Here is a 17449-nt window from a genome sequence, read left to right on the forward strand (position 1 = left end):
ACAATTATAATTACGATTTTTTATTTATATTTAGAAACGTTTTAATAATAAAATAAAAAAAATCTTTTGTTTTTTTTTTTTTTAAGAAAATAAATAATATTAAACTAAGCTTACAGTTTATTAATCATGGTTTCTGTTGCTGGTGTTGATGAATTGTTTCTGTTGCTGATGTTACTTTTGCCTTCCTTCCTTCCTTTGTTAAACCTTCTCACTGCTGATGTTGCTGACGTTACTTTTGCCTTCCTTCCTTCTCGCTGCCCAGGCTATTTCGAAGCCTGGTGACTTTAAATTTTTCTTCACACACTAGCTTTGTTGTTTGTCTAGTTCTTCTTCACCCACTAGCTTTGTTGTTTGTCTATAATTTGGATTGCTTGTTTCTTTTCTTTTTTTTAATATTTTTTGTGAATAATTCTTTTTTATTTTATTTCACGTTGAGCACCAAATGTTTGTCTATAATTTGGATTAATTGTTTTTTCTCTTTTTTTTTTTTAAATTTTTTGTGAATAATTCTTTTCTATTTTATTTCACTTTGAGCACCAGTTGTTTGTCTATAATTTGGATTGTTTTTTCTTTTTTTTTTATTATTTTTTGTAAATAATTCTTTTCTATTTTATTTCACGTTGAGCGCCAGTTATTTAATATCCTATTTACTGAATATTAATAAAAAGAGTTTGTTTTTTATTTCGGTACCTGATTACCAGACGTACCATTTATTTTCAGTTCCGTAAGTAAACTAAACTTTAAACAATTACCAAGAACTTAAAGCTACCTATCGTTAGTGTTTGTTGCCTGTGCCCATAAGTTGGTATTCGCTGACACTGCGCCTCGTGCGTGGTGTTAAGTTTCCCGGTATCTTCGCTTAGGCTGGGAAACGTTTGTTTGCTGACACTACTGTCTGGCAAGAAATGCTGTGGTTGATCATTCGCTGAGGTGTTAATTCATTTTGGTAACACAATGATATTATTAGGGTGGATCGTTATTTTACAAAAGTGACTAAGCACTCGAAACTGTGTTAACTTATATATATATACTTTATATTATGTTAGAGGTGTGCACGTGAGTAATATTTTGCTCACGCACACTTACGACGGAGAAATCTTATTCACGTACACTCACGCACGATATTTTTTGGTAGGACACACACTCACGCACGCTCACGAAAAGAAAATTTGTAATCACGCACGAAAATCTTTTAAAAGGTAGTGACTATCGTGACTCACGAAAACCCTCGTGACTCACGAATAATTTTATGAGTAATTTACCTATAGAACCTGACTGAAAACATGAGTATGGTTAAAATCGAGTGCGTTATAAAACCCTTACCCCCTAGGATGTCACTAAAATTATAAATGAATTCAACTCGTAAGCATTTTATGATCGTAAGCGGGATTATTTCGTGAGCGTGTTTTTCCGAAATTCGTTAATCAAGCACACTCACGAAAATATTATTTTCGTGACTCACGCTCACGCACGACATTTGATTGGTTAATCACGCTCACGCACACTCACGCCGTTGCCGTCAGCGTGACTCACTACTCACGCGTGAGTATTGTATTTCACATTTAGAACCAGTCGATTAACCACCTAGATGGTGCGATTTAACGCTTTTAGAAAATTGTTATGGGACTATGTTAAAGTTCATGTATATGCAAACAAGCCCGCTTCAATTGATGCATAAGAAGGATGGATGGACTAAGCTGTACATTGAATTATATGAACCATTCTCTCGATTCTGAATTTTTTTAATTTACATTCCACATTTTGTACGATTTCATTTTTACAAGTATTTGTTACTTTGAAAATTTGTATATATAGATAAATATTTCTGTACAAAAATTCCATACTAAAGTGGCAGCCCGATTTATTGCCATGGTTACCTTAGACTATTCAGTCCTAACTACTTTATATAAGCATTTAACTCCTGGGACTTCACTTGATACATAAAACTATAAATAAAGACTAGCGATAGATAGAAGACTCTATAGGAAAATAGAGAGAGATATTTATTCAAAAATAAATAAAACTACAAATGGCTAAATGCATTTTTACTTTCTATTACTTTTTTCCATTTTAATGTCAATTTCGTTGTAAATGCGATTCGTTGTTGGTTGTTTAGAACTCCTAACCAACCATTTTTCCATTTATTTGGTTAAAACTTTTGTTTATTCTTATTTGTTTTTGTTTTTTCTTCTCTCTTCTTCAATTCTTACTCGTTACAGACAACATACCATGTCGAAATTATCACGGGCTGTTAAATTTATATTTGCCATCTGGTTGACTGCTTTTATCCTGGCAATGCCCCAAGCGATGCAATTTTCCGTTGTCGATTCTTATGGCGGCCATGAGTGCTCGGTAAGTAAAACAAAACATCCAGTGATGACACAATAAAAAAAACTAATAACTAGAAAAAAAATATATAAGGGTGGAGATTAAGCAATGGGAATACAATTTTTTTGGGTAGCATAGAAAAATATAAAATTTGTACTTTGACCAAAAATTCGTTAATCGTTTCATTGAAGACGTTTATCCTTAGAGTTATTCGATACGTCTTTAAAATGGGAATCATATATTCAGTCGAACCGCGGTCTTGGCTTTTACTTGAATAAAGCAGAAAACCCTCAAACATCTAATTTACGCCAAGTATGCGAAATCCAATATTAAAACTGAGTCTTGTATATATCCTTTATAGCCAAGGCTATAGGTTTGGTGGCAGACCGATATTTCATGCAGACTTACGACGGTTTCGATTGGGAACACACAACAATTCAATTAGGAAATTAATTGATCCAATTAATTTTTTAATTGAAATGTCTTCATTTACAGAAATGATAGTATCAATTAAAAAGTTAATTGAAAGTTCATTAAAAAATTAATTGATCCTATTAAAAAAATAATTGATACTATTAATTTTTGTGATTCATTTTTGTTTCAATTAGTTGAATCAATTAAAAATTTAATTGAATATTTTTTTAAACTCAATTAAGATTTTAATTGGAAAAATGTTCGTGAAATTTTTTTTCTACGGAAAAAGGTGCAACATTCTCTTGATTGCAAAATATGAAGGAAACTACTATAGATTTGGAATAACACTATTGTTTGCGCGAAAATACAATGGGGGGAAAAGTAGTTTAACGCCAAGGCAACATTTTTTTTTTTTTTTTGGAAAAGAAAACGGCCTTAAATTATTCATTCCACATTACGCTGAAATAACTTCTAGAAGCTTTGAAACACCCATAATGCACAGTTGAAAATTATTTTGGTTGAATTTGCAATTGAACCCATGAACCTTTGTATGCACTGAAAAAAAATCATACTCGGTTCCAAAAATGTTGTCTTTACTTTAAAAAATTTGGTATTGATTCCGAGCCAAAGAAGCGGAGAATACAAGTAAGGATACTTTTAAGACACAATTCTCTTTTAAATTTAGGTTTTGTATACTTGCTTCTAGGAAGCAAATTTTAATTTTTCGCTTTCTCAGCTTTTTTTTCATATGCTATCAAAGTCCTTTAAAAACGAGTTAACTGCAACTTTATTTTCCAAATTAGGACTCGACTTCCAGTAGAAATTATGATATGTTTGAAGTAAAAAACTTCTTTAAAATAAAGTTTCGAAAAACATGTCCTATATTTGAACGATTTTTTGCTTTGTATTCAAGATGCAAAAAGACAACAAATTTAAAGACCGCCAGGCGAAATTCAATGTGCTAGTACTAAAAAAAAAACTTCTAAAGGTGCTAAAAGCACCAAATTGCCATTACTGGACGTGATTGTGTGTGGCAAGAATAGACAGCACATGTTGGTACTAAAAACCTACAAAAATAAAAACTTGTAAAACGTGTATCGTTAAGTACAGAAACAAATAAGACAACTAAAATATTTCGTGAGGGCAAGTCACAACAAGAGACTTGCAAATACAATTAGGCTGACTTTGTTCAAATACAATTCCTATGTTAAGAACAACCAAGTAAGAAAAGTCTAAAGTCGGGCGGGCCGACTATTTTATACCCTGCACCACTATGTAGCTCTAAATTTTCGATACCATATCACATCCGTCAAATGTGTTGGGTGCTGTATATAAAGATTTGCCCCAAAAACATACATTTAAATATCACTCGGTCTGGACAGAATTTGATAGACTTCTACAAAATGTATAGACTCAAAATTTAAGTCGGCTAATGCACTAGGGTGGAACACAATGTTAGTAAAAAACAAGTATATACAGCACTAAGTTCGGCCGGGCCTAATCTTAAATACCCACCACCATGAACCAAATATTAGGGTTTCCTTTGAAATTTCAGGAGGGCTTGAGGACTTGACACTTCCCGAAGATAAATCTAAAGATTTCACCTATGAGGACTATATCAGATTCTCGATTTATAAGAACTATTTTTGTTTGAGTTTTAGAGGAATCATTAACATCTCTTGTAAGTGAAATTTAAAATAACGTCTTGATTTGAAATCTTAAATCTATAGAAGTAAAATCAGGAAATTTTACATTGAGTTTCAAGCAATTTTCATGATCAGTGCGCCTTCTACACCCTCAAGAAGTGAAGTCGGTCTATATGGAGGCATTACCAAATGGACCGATAAAAACTTAATCCGATACACGTTTTGTGAGCCTAAAATACCAGAATATTTACAATTTCAGGCAAATCAGATGAAAACTACAGTTTCTAGAAACCCAAGGAGTTAAATCGGGAGATCGTTCTTATGGGAGCTATACTAAAATATGTACCGATACTCACCGTTTTCGGCACACCTCTTTATGACCCGAAAATACCTCTAGATTTCCAATTTCAGACAAATTGGGTAAAAACTACGGTTTCTATAAGCCCAAGACCCCAAATCGGGAGGTCGTTTTATATGGGGATCATACCAAAACATGGACCGATACTCACAATTTTTGGCACACGTATTTGTGGTCCTACAATACCTCTAGATTTCCAATTTCAGACAAATTGGCTAAAAACTACGGTTTCTATAAGCCCAAGACCCCAAATCGGGAGGTCGTTTTATATGGGGACCATACCAAAACATGGACCGATACTCACAATTTTTGGCACACGTATTTGTGGTCCTACAATACCTCTAGATTTCCAATTTCAGGTAAATTGAATAAAAACTGCGGTTTCTATAAGCCCAAGAAATAAAATCGGGAGATCGGTCTATATGGGGGCTATACCAAAATATGAACCGATACTCACAACTTCTGGCACACGTATTTGTGGTACTACAATACCTCTAGATTTCCAATTTCAGGTAAATTGAATAAAAACTGCAGTTTCTATAAACCCAAGAAGTAAAATCGGGAGATCGGTCTATATCGGAGCTATACCAAAACATGGACCGATACTCACCATTTTTGGCACACCTCTTTATGGTCATAAAATACCTCTAGATTTCAAATTTCAGGCAAATTAAATAAAAACCACGATTTCTATAAGTCCAAGACCCCAAATCGGGAGGTCGGTTTATATGGGGACTATATCAAAACCTGGACCGATATAGCCCATCTTCGAACTTGACCTGCCTGCAGACAAAAGACGAGTTTGTGCAAAATTTCAGCACGATTGCTTCATTATTGAAGACTGTAGCGTGATTACAACAGACAGACAGACAGACAGACGGACATCGTTATATCGTCTTAGAATTTCTCCCTGATCAAGAATATATATATTTTATATAGTCGGAAATCTATATTTCGATGTGTTACAAACGGAATGACAAACTTATTATACCCCCGTCACCATTCTATGGAGGTGGGTATAACAAGTAAGGAAAGTCTAAAGTCGGGCGGGCCGACTATATTATACCCTGCACCACTATGTAGATCTAAATTTTCGATACCATATCACATCCGTCAAATGTGTTGGGTGTTGTATATAAATGTTTGCCCCAAAAACATACATTTAAATGTCACTCGATCTGGACAGAATTTGATAGACTTCTACAAATGTATAGACTCAAAATGTAAGTCGGCTAATGCACTAGGGTGGAACACAATGTTAGTAAAAAATATGGGAAACATCTGAAGCAATTTTAAGGAAACTTCGCAAAAGTTTATTTATGATTTATCGCTCGATATATATATGTATTAGAAGTTTAGGAAAATTAGAGTAATTTTTACAACTTTTCGACTAAGCAGTGGCGATTTTACAAGGAAAATGTTGGTATTTTGACCATTTTTGTCGACATCAGAAAAACATATATATGGGATCTATATCTAAATCGGAACCGATTTCAACCAAATTTGGCATACATAGCTACAATGCTAGTTCTACTCCATGTGCAAAGTTTCAACAAAATCGTAGTAAAAAATTAGCCTCTGTGGTAATATGAGTGTAAATCGGGCGAAAGCTATATATGGGAGCTATATCTAAATCTGAACCGATTTCAACCAAATTTGGGACAGAAAGTTGGAATGTTAATTTTACTCCCTGTGCAAAAAGTCAATTAAATCGGAGTAAAAGATTGGCCACTGTGGTCATATGAGTGTAAATCGGGCGAACGATATATATGGGATCTATATCTAAATCTGAACCGATTTCTATAAAATTTGGCACACTTGACTACACTACTAATTGTACTCCTAATGCAAAATTTCAATCAAATTGGGGTAAAACTCTGGTTTCTGGGACCATATTAGTCCATATCGGGCGAAAGATATATATGGGAGCTATATGTAAATCTGAACCGATTTCAATAAAATTTGGCAAACTTGACTATAGTACCAATTGTTCTTCTTGTGCAACATTTTAAGCAAATTAGGGTAAAACTCTGGCTTCTGAGCCCATATAAGTCCATATCGGGCGAAATATATATATGGGAGCTATATCTAAATCTGAACCGATTTCTTCCAAAATCAATAGGGTTCTAGTTCTGAGCCAAAACACATACTTGTGCCAAATGTGAAGTCGATTGGACTAAAACTGCGACCTAGACTTTGATTAAAAAATGTGTTCACAGGCAGACGGACATGGCTATATCGACTCAGGAGCCCACCCCGAGCATTTTTGCCAAAGACTATCTCGTACCATTCAGTACCTTGATATATAGAGACTTGAAGGATTTCATAAAGGACTGTTTCCTTTAGGTATTAGGTACTATAACGTACAAAAAAAGACCTACAAAATACCAATAATAATTTTATTGATCTACAATTCTCTCTTATATTCTATACTTGCAATGTCGTCCTTTTTTTCAATACAATTGTTTGTTGCTAGCATTTATTATGTAGTACTTTAGTTTCAATTTGCTTTGTTTTTCTTCCCCTTTTTCTCTTTGTTTTTCGTTTCAGATAGACGATGTTTTTTTCGCCCATGTCTTTGCCGTATCGGGTTTTATATTTTTTGGTGGACCCATGACTGCCATTTGTGTGCTGTACGTTCTAATAGGAATTAAACTGAAACGTAGTCGTTTGCTGCAAACTGCACCTCAGCGCTACTATGTTGTGAACCGTGGCATCAGTGCTCAAACACGGGTTATACGAATGCTCAGTAAGTATCTTAACTCCTGGAAAGATTGTGGTGCAACAGCTGTTAGCCTTCAGCTATAGAAAAAATGTCTTTAGATTTAAGCTCTATGAGAAATACTCTGTAAGTAGGAGGGATTTTGGGGGAGAGTTGCTGCCACTGACTGAAAGTGGTATAATGTCACAAATTTACACGTGTGGCCTGAAGGCCATTTTGTATACACTTACCACATTGTTCTACTGGATTGATGGCATTTCAAGCGTGCAAGTTTACTTTTTTTCCTCTTGTTTTTGTTGTTTTTCTGCCTCATTTCTAATGGTAAACCATTAGTGATGTATGGTAGTGAACATCTACTTTTTTTAATGGATCAAGTACACTGCCAAACACAAGCGTGTGATATAGATGATATCCTAGACTTATGGGGAGTCCACAGTTCTTTTTTATTTTTTTTTTTGACTCGAAAAAAAAAGAACAAAAAAAGCGTCGCCAAAAAATTAATGAAAATATTCTTTTTGGATCCGGTAGTGGTGCAAAGTTGACGCAGAAGCGATGCATTTTACATGGGCTTGTCATAGGATGGAAGTCCTCCATTTCAACAGCCGTTGCACTGAATTTGCATCACTTCTTTAGGTGTGAGCCGAATTCAATGTTTTGGATGTAAATTTAAAAATTCTGTGATATTTTGTCAAATAAATAATTTTTATAATTTTTTATAATTTTTACTGGATTCTAACGCTTGTCGGAAACGTTTCACCTCAAATATTTTCAAAAATTCACAATTTTTTCAGATTGGATTTAGCATTTTTGTCAACAAAATGTAAATGATTTGTACCACTTTATGAATTCTTACTCTGTTTTTAATCTATTTGAAACAAAACAAGTATATACGGCCGTAAGTTCGGCCAGGCTGAAGCTTATGTACCCTCCACCATGGATTGCGTAGAAACTTCTTCTAAACGTACCAAGATGCTCCAAATCCAAATCTCGGGATCGGTTTATATGGGGGCTATATATGATTATGGACTGATATGGACCACTTTTGGCATGATTGTTAAATATCATATACTACCAATTTTTGCATGGTTGTTAGAGACCATATACTAACACCATGTACCAAATTTCAGCCGGATCGGATGAAATTTGCTTCTCTTAGAGGCTCCGCAAGCCAAATCTGGGGATCCGTTTATATGGGGGCTATATATAATTATGCACCGATGTGGACCAATTTTTGCATGGTCATTAGAGACCATATACTAACACCATGTACCAAATTTCAGCCGGATCGGATGAAATTTGCTTCTCTTAGAGGCTCCGCAAGCCAAATCTGGGGATCGGTTTATATGGGGGCTATATATAATTATGGACCTATGTGGACCAATTTTTGCATGGTTGTTAAAGACCATATACTAACACCATGTACCAAATTTCAACCGAATCGGATGAAATTTGCTTCTCTTAGAGGCTCCGCAAGCCAAATCTGGGGATCCGTTTATATGGGGGCTATATATAATTGTGCACCGATGTGGACCAATTTTTGCATGGTCATTAGAGACCATATACTAACCCCATGTACCAAATTTCAGCCGGATCGGAAGAAATTTGCTTCTCTTAGAGGCTCCGCAAGCCAAATTTGGGGATCGGTTTATATGGGGGCAATATATAATTATGGACCGGTGTGGACCAATTTTTGCATGGTTGTTAAAGACCATATACTAACACCATGTACCAAATTTCAGCCGGATCGGATGAAATTTGCTTCTCTTAGAGGGCTCGCAAGCCAAATTTGGGGGTCCGTTTATATGGGGGCTATACGTAAATATATATGGCCCATTTGCAATAGCATCTGACCTACATCAATAACAACTACTTGTGCCAAGTTTCAAGTCGATATCTTGTTTCGTTCGGAAGTTAGCGTGATTTCAACATACGGACGGACGGACGGAGAGATCGACTCAGAATTTCACCACGACCCAGAATATATATACTTTATGGGGTCTTAGAATGAAAAGAACTTCCTGTATAGTTAAAATAAAGAACATCTTTGGGAGTGCATCTTATGGAAGTGCTTTTAATTTTGTGCCTTTGGAAGAACTTCCAAATTTTTTTGCTGGGATGTATATTTACATAGGAAAAATTCTATTAAACTTGGTCCAACTTTTCCAATAAAAATCTGTACCAAATTTTCAATATTATTGAAATCGTCGATAATTTTTTGTAACTTGGCTATAAAGCCAAAATAGGTTTCAACCATTTATTCTAATGACGCTTTTAAACTGAAGTATGGCATAATTTTTTTTTTTTGAGCCACCGTGGTGCAATGATTACACTGAAAAAAAGTTAACCCACCAGGAAGAAAAATGTCGGTTAATTTTAGAAAATTTTGAATATTTTTAGAAAATTTTAACTAAACAGTATAAAAAACGCTGACATCACGCCGATGTCATAAAAATAAGTACATATTTTTCGACAAATTCGAGAAAATTTATTAGACATATTTTTCTTTTTCACTTGTTAAAGAAAATTTTGTAGTTTGTTCATGATGAACGCATTTGTAGTAAAATTTACAAATTCAAAGAAATATTGAACTTTTTTATGGAAGACACGAATTTAGTTAATCTTTATCCTTCATTTGTGTATAATTTTTTCCCGTAGTTTTGTTCATTTAACTAACGTACACAAACAATTATTAGAGTAGAGGAAACGTTCTCCAAACCTTATAATTCCATGAACTAAAATTAAGTTAAATTGGGTTTAGTGAAATAGAGAGTTCACTTTTTTTTTGAGTGTAGCATGCCCGCCTTGCATACACAAGGTCGTGGGTTCGATTCCTGCTTCGACCGAACACTAAAAAGTTTTTCAGCGGTGGATTATCCCACCTGGTGACATATCTGAGGGTATTAAAAGCTTCAATACCCAAATCAGTAGCCCGGTTTCAAAAATGTTTTCTTTACAAGCTTCTTTCCAATGCCGTAATATAATTCACTTTATGATTTAAAACCACTTATTAAGTTTTGTTGAGTGTACGATAAAGAACTATAGTGTTTTTTTACGTTCTCCTGCATAAAAAGTTTGCTGAAATTTCCATTTGAGTGATTTCGTATTGAATGAAAAAATCTACAAGCAATGGATCATCCAATTGAAAAATATTGTTCTGCTGAGAAGTGAGCATTTCGGGAACGCTTTGTTTGGAATATGACCATAGATTAAAATGGTCCTATGCACCATGATGGTTGGAAGGATAAAAATAACAAAAGAAGGACAATGGACACAAACAAGCTGTGTGGTAAAGGAGATTTTCCATTTTTTGTTTTTTTGGTGATGACGAATTTTTAAATCGATTTCTGCGAAACAGACAACGGAATTGATTAATATACCGGGGGAAATTTAAAATTTTTTATACGCTGAAAATATACTGCACATAGATTATTTGGCAAATCAATTAATAAATTAATTGATTTAATTAACGTTTTAATCAAGGTGGAATCATTAAATTAGTCAATGACTGAAATTTTTTACATTTTTAATTTAAAACGTATGTTAATTGATACAAAATTGTTTTAATCAAACTCGGAAGACTAAGTATCTTAAAAAAGTGATGGATTTTTTTTTTAATTTTTAAATAAAATTAATTTTTAATCAAACCAAAAACACAAAGTCAGACTAGAAAGTCATTGAAAATAGACACGTTTTTAATTCAAGAAATTAATTGAGTTTTCCAATCAACATTAATTAAATTTTTAATCGAATCAATTAAAAACTTAAATGAAAATTTCAAATCAAATATTTGTTTTAAGCCCAATTAAAAATGTGATTGATACTATCATTTTCGTGATTGAAGACATTTCAACTAAAAAACTAATTGGATTAATTAATTGCGTGATTGAATCAAAAAAAAGACGCGGCGTCGGTTTATATGGGGGATACATATAATTATGGACCAATATGAACCAATTTTTGCATGGTTGTTAGAGACCACCTACTAACACCATGTACCAAATTTCAACCAAATCGGATGAATTTTACTCTTTAACGAGGCTCCGGAGATCAAATCTGGGGTCGGTTTATATGGGGGCTATATATAATTATTGACTGACATGGAGCAATTTTTGCATGGCTGTTAGAGACCCTATACTAACACCACCAAACGTACCAAATTTCAACTAACGTACCAAATTTCAACCGAATCGAATGCATTTTGCTTCTCTTAGAGGCTCCGCAAGCCAAATCGGGGGATCGGTTTATATGGGGGCTACATATAATTATGGACCGATATAGACCAATTCCTGCATGGTGGTTAGAGACCCTATACTAACACCACGTACCAAATTTCAACCGGATCGGATGAATTTTGCTTCTCTTAGAGGCTCCGCAAGCCAAATCGGGGGATCGGTTTATATGGGGGCTATATATAATTATGGACCGATATAGACCAATTCCTGCATGGTGGTTAGAGACCCTATACTAACACCACGTACCAAATTTCAACCGGATCGGATGAATTTTGCTTCTCTTAGAGGCTCCGCAAGCCAAATCGGGGGATCGGTTTATATTGGGGCTACATATAATTATGGACCGATATAGACCAATTCCTGCATGGTGGTTAGAGACCCTATACTAACACCACGTACCAATTTCCAACCGAATCGGATGAATTTTACTCTTCCAAGGGGCTCCAGAGGTCAAATCTGGGGATCGCTTTATAAGGGGGCTACACATAATTATGGACCGATATAGACCAAATTTTGCATGGTGGTTAGAAACCATATACTAACACCACGTACCAAATTTCAAGCGAATCGGATGAATTTTACTCTTCCACGAGGCTCCGGAGGTCAAATCTGGGAATCGGTTTATATGGGGGCTATATATAATTATGGACCGATATGGATCAATTTTTGCATGGTTGTTAGAGACCATATACTAGCACTACGTACCAAATTTCAAGCGAATCGGATGAATTTTACTCTTCCACGAGGTTCGGAGGTCAAATCTGGGGATAGGTTTATATGGGGGCTATATATAATTATGGACCGATATGGCCCATTTGCAATACCATCTGACCTACATCAATAACAACTACTTGTGCCAAGTTTCAAATCGATAGCTTGTTTCATTCGGAAGTTAGCGTGATTTCAACAGATGAACGGACGGACGGACATGCTTAGATCAACTCAGAATTTCACCACGATCCAGAATACATATATACTTTATGGGGTCTTAGAGCAATATTTCGATGTATTACAGACGGAATGACAAAGTTCATATACCCCCTGTCCTATGTTGGTGGTTATAAACATCAGGGAATTATCAACTGCATTGTACCCACAATTTATTTTCTATGCTTATTTTCTCAGAATTTCTTATGAGGCATATCGAGTTGTTTTTTTTTTTTTTTTTTATCATGCTTCTATGCCATTTCCTAGGCAATAAATAAGGGAAAAGCATGGCATAACTACAGGGCCAAAAACACATACCCTTGTAGAACACATAGGCTAAGATATTGCTACATATGTACTCGTAGTGTACACTAATGGTTTGCATCAGGGATCCGGAGCGGTCCATTTTTTTCGCTCCGCTCCGCTCCCGCTCCGGAGAAAAAAAAACCGCTCCGCTCCTCGCTCCGCTCCGAGAAAAAAAAATTCGCTCCGCTCCGCTCCACGCTCCGCTCCGCTCCTCTTCGAGAAAATTATAGTACAAACATTGTATTATTTGTTCAATTGAGTTTTATTTTATTTAGAAAAATCGGGCGGTACATATATGGGAGCTATAGCTAAATCTGAACCGATTTCGATGATGTTTTGCACATATAGTTAGTGCTATAGAAGATTACATTTCGCCAACTTTGAGTAAGATCGGTTGATAAATAAGGATTTTATGACCTAATTTGACAAAATCGGGCGATACATATATATGGGACCTATATCTAAATCTGAACCGATTTCGATGAAATTTTCAGACTTAAAGGGTGATACAGAAGATTATTTTGTGCTAAATTTGACGACGATCGGTTAGTAAAAAAAGTGCAACGTGACCCCATTCGTCGAAATCGGGCAATACATATATATGGGAGCTATATCTAAATTTGATCCGATTTCTTCCAAATTCAATAACGTTCGTCCTTGTGCCCATAAAAACTCCCTGTACCAAATTTCATCAAAATTGGTTAATAATTGCGACCGAAATCCTGTGAACAACAAATACATGGACAGACGGACGGACGGACGCCAAGCGCTAGATCGACTCAGGAGGTGGTTCTGAGTCGATCGGTATATATTTTATGGGGTCTAAAATCAATATTTCTTGTAGGCACATTTTTTGGCAGATCAAACTTATTATACCCTATGTGGTTTAGGGTATAATGACTTTAAAACAATGTGTTGAAATATTTTATTAATTTTGAAGATTTTTTCAGAAATATTAAATCCATTTTGACTTCATTAAAATGAAATTTGCATTCATGTTAGGATACACATTTTTATGTCGAATCACTTAGCTATAAGGACAAACAGACTTCATTGAAAAGTTTAGAGACTTTTAGACAAGGAAAAACTTTTTTCAGAGAAATACGTCTTCTATTCTAAGCAAAATTCGTATTCGTATTTTAAGCATGTGAAATATTTGGCCTCCCGACAATATTCTTTGCGGTGCACCATCTACTATTTAATATGTGATAGAAACCAAAATTATGAAAATGGACCAAATTCTGTTTGGTCTGAACATCGGACCCAATTAAAAAATTAGAAATCTTTTGGACCAATTTTGGTCCGATCGGACCAAAACGGCAACGCTGATTGGAATTGAAAGTCTATACACAGAGTAGAAGTAACTACTCTCCGAAAGTTTTTTTATACCCTCCATCATAGGATGGGGGTATATTAACTTTGTCATTCCGTTTGTAACACATCGAAATATTGCTCTAAGACCCTATAAAGTATATATATTCTGGGTCGTGGTGAAATTCTGAGTCGATCTAAGCATGTCCGTCCGTCCGTCTGTTGAAATCACGCTAACTTCCGAACGAAACAAGCTATCGACTTGAAACTTGGCACAAGTAGTTGTTATCGATGTAGGTCGGATGGTATTGAAAATGGGCAATATCGGTCCACTTTTACGTATAGCCCCCATATAAAGGGACCCTCAGATTTGGCTTGTGGAGCCTCTAACAGAAGCATATTTCATCCGATCCTGCTGAAATTTGGTACATGGTGTTGGTATATGGTCTCTAACAACCATGCAAAAATGGGTCCACATCGGTCCATAATTATATATAGCCCCCATATAAACCGATCCCCAGATTTGGCTTGCGGAGCCTCAAAGAGAAGCAAATTTCATCCGATCCGGCTGAAATTCGGTACATGATGTTGGTATATGGTCTCTAACAACCATGCAAAAATTGGTCCACATCAGTCCATAATTATATATAGACCCCATATAAACCGATCTCCAGATTTGGCTTGCGAAGCCTCAAAGAGAAGCAAATTGTATCCGATCCGGCTGAAATTTGGTACATGGTGTTAGTATATGGTCTTTAACTACCGTGCAAAAATTGGTCCACATCGGTCCATAATTATATATAGCGCCCATATAAACCGATCCACAGATTTGGGTTCCGGAGCCTCAAAGAGAAGCAAATTTCATCCGATCCGCCTGAAATTTGGTACATGATATTGGTATATGGTCTCTAACAACCATGCAAAAATTGGTCCACATCGGTTCATAATTATATATAGCCCCCATATAAACCGATCCCCAGATTTGGCTTGCGAAGTCTCCAAGAGAAGCAAATTTCATCCAATCCGGTTGTAATTTGGAACATGGTGTTAGTATATGATCTTTAACAAGCGTGCCAGAATTGGTCAATATCGGTCCATAATTATATATAGCCCCCATATAAAACGTTCTCCAGATTTGACCTCCGGAGCCTCTTGGAGGAGCAAAATTCATCCGATCCGGTTCAAATTAGGAACGTGGTATATGGTATATGGTCGCTAACAACCATACCAAAATTGGTCCAATCACACAATCGGTTCATAATCATGGTTGCCACTAGAGCCAAAAATAATCCTCCTAAATTTTATTTCTATAGAAAATTTTGTCAAAATTTTATTTCTATAGACAATTTTGTCAAAATTTTATTTGTAGAGAAAATTTTGTTAACATTTTATTCGGTTCATAATCAAATTTTCATCATTTTCAAAACTTTATTTCTATAGAAAATTTTGTCAAAAGTTTATTTATATAGAAAATTTTGTTAAAATTTTATTTCTGTAGAAATTTTTGTCAAAATTTTCTTTCTACAGAATATTTTGTCAAAATTTTTATTTCTATAGAAAATTTTGTGAAAATTTTATTTCTATAGAAAATTTTGTTAAAATTTTATTTCTGTAGAAAATTTTGTCAAAATTGTATGTCTACTATGTCAAACTAAATTATATACGTATTGGATCGCTCTTTTTTGATTTAATATATACCACGTATGGACTTACATACAATTTAGAAGATGGTGTTAGGAGGTTTTAAGATACCTTGCCATCGGCAAGCGTTACCGCAACTTAAGTAATTCGATTGTGGATGGCAGTGTTTAGAAGAAGTTTCTACGCAGTCCATGATGGAGGGTACATAAGCTTCGGCCTGGCCGAACTTACGGCCGTATATACTTGTTTGGTTTTGCAACAGACGTAGAGAAGAGGTTTTGTTATATTTGTAATGTGTGTGTGTATGTTTATGTTTGCAACAACCTCCATCGACATCAGTCCGTGGTAATTTCGCTTTTTTCCCCTTCATTGTATAATAAATGTATATGCGCACATTTTTCAACTAAAATTGAAACTATCCATAATTTTAATTAAATTTTCGAGAACTAATATCAGAAATAAGAGAATGCTAGGATATAGTACAATAGTAAAGCAAATGTGAATGAAAAAAAGCATGCCCGGTTCCAAAGATTTTGTCTTTACTTTAACAGTTTGGGTATTAATTCCGAGCCAAAGAAGCGGAGAATACAAGTAAGGATACTTTACAGACGTAATTCTCTTTTAAATTTGGGGGTTATGTACTTTCTTCTAGGAAGCAAATGTTAATTTTTCATTTTTTTAGATTTTTTTCGTCAGATGTTATCAAAATCCTTTAAAAACGAGTTAACGAGTTATTTTTTTCCCATATTAAGACTCGACTTCCAGTAGAAATTATGCTATGTTTTAAGTAAAAGGCGTCTTTAAAATAAAGTGTTGAAAAACATGTCTTATTTTTTAACGATTTGTTGCTTTGTAGGCAAGATGCAAAAAGGAAACAAATTTAAAGACAATTTTATTAATTTTAAAGAATGTTTCTTATTTATTAAAGTCACGTTGACATTACCTCAAAAATTTTATCTTTCATGTTATGATACACATTTTTAAGTAAAATCACTTAATTATAAGGACATTACAACTTCATTCAAAAGTTTATTGCCTTTTGGACAAGAAAAAAAAAACTTTATTTTAGAGAAATGCGTCTTCCATGTTAAGCAAATTTGCATTCTTATTCTAAGGACATGGAATCTTTGACTTCACGACAATATTTTTTTCAGTGTAGAAAACTAAAAAATTAAGTATAAATAAGATCGTTTAATTGCATTTATTTGACGTTCATTACAAACATCTTTGTAGTAATACGGGATGAAATTGATCGAAAGTACTGTTGTTACTTTTACAACACATACTAGATATATATTTTGACATTTGCCGTTTTTGAAAACAATTACTAAAAAACACGTTGTGTTTTCCCCAATGTACGTACGTACAAAAATACATATCGTACATTTTAAACGTTTACTCACACTACGCTAAGTACTAGCTAAATTTGAAATTACCTACACAGTGTAATTTCAAAGTTACACATTTCATTCAAGTAATATTTTATTCGGAGCGGAGCGGTTTTTCATTTGGAAACCGCTCCGCTCCCGCTCCGCTCCGGATTTTAGAAATGCCGCTCCCGCTC

At 34.8% G+C, this 17449-nt stretch overlaps 1 protein-coding gene across 1 annotated transcript in view; it reads left to right on the plus strand.

The window, feature by feature from the left end:
- LOC142223949 (uncharacterized) overlaps positions 1-17449 on the plus strand; it is a 57563-nt gene that overhangs the window by 23890 nt on the left and 16224 nt on the right. The window contains exons 3-4 of the mRNA XM_075293757.1: positions 2220-2352; positions 7297-7495. Of these exons, the coding sequence (XP_075149872.1) occupies positions 2220-2352; positions 7297-7495 (332 nt within the window). The remainder of the gene's footprint in view (positions 1-2219; positions 2353-7296; positions 7496-17449) is intronic.

Source organism: Haematobia irritans, chromosome 1 (assembly GCF_050003625.1).
Source record: "Haematobia irritans isolate KBUSLIRL chromosome 1, ASM5000362v1, whole genome shotgun sequence".
Lineage (NCBI taxonomy): Eukaryota > Metazoa > Arthropoda > Insecta > Diptera > Muscidae > Haematobia > Haematobia irritans.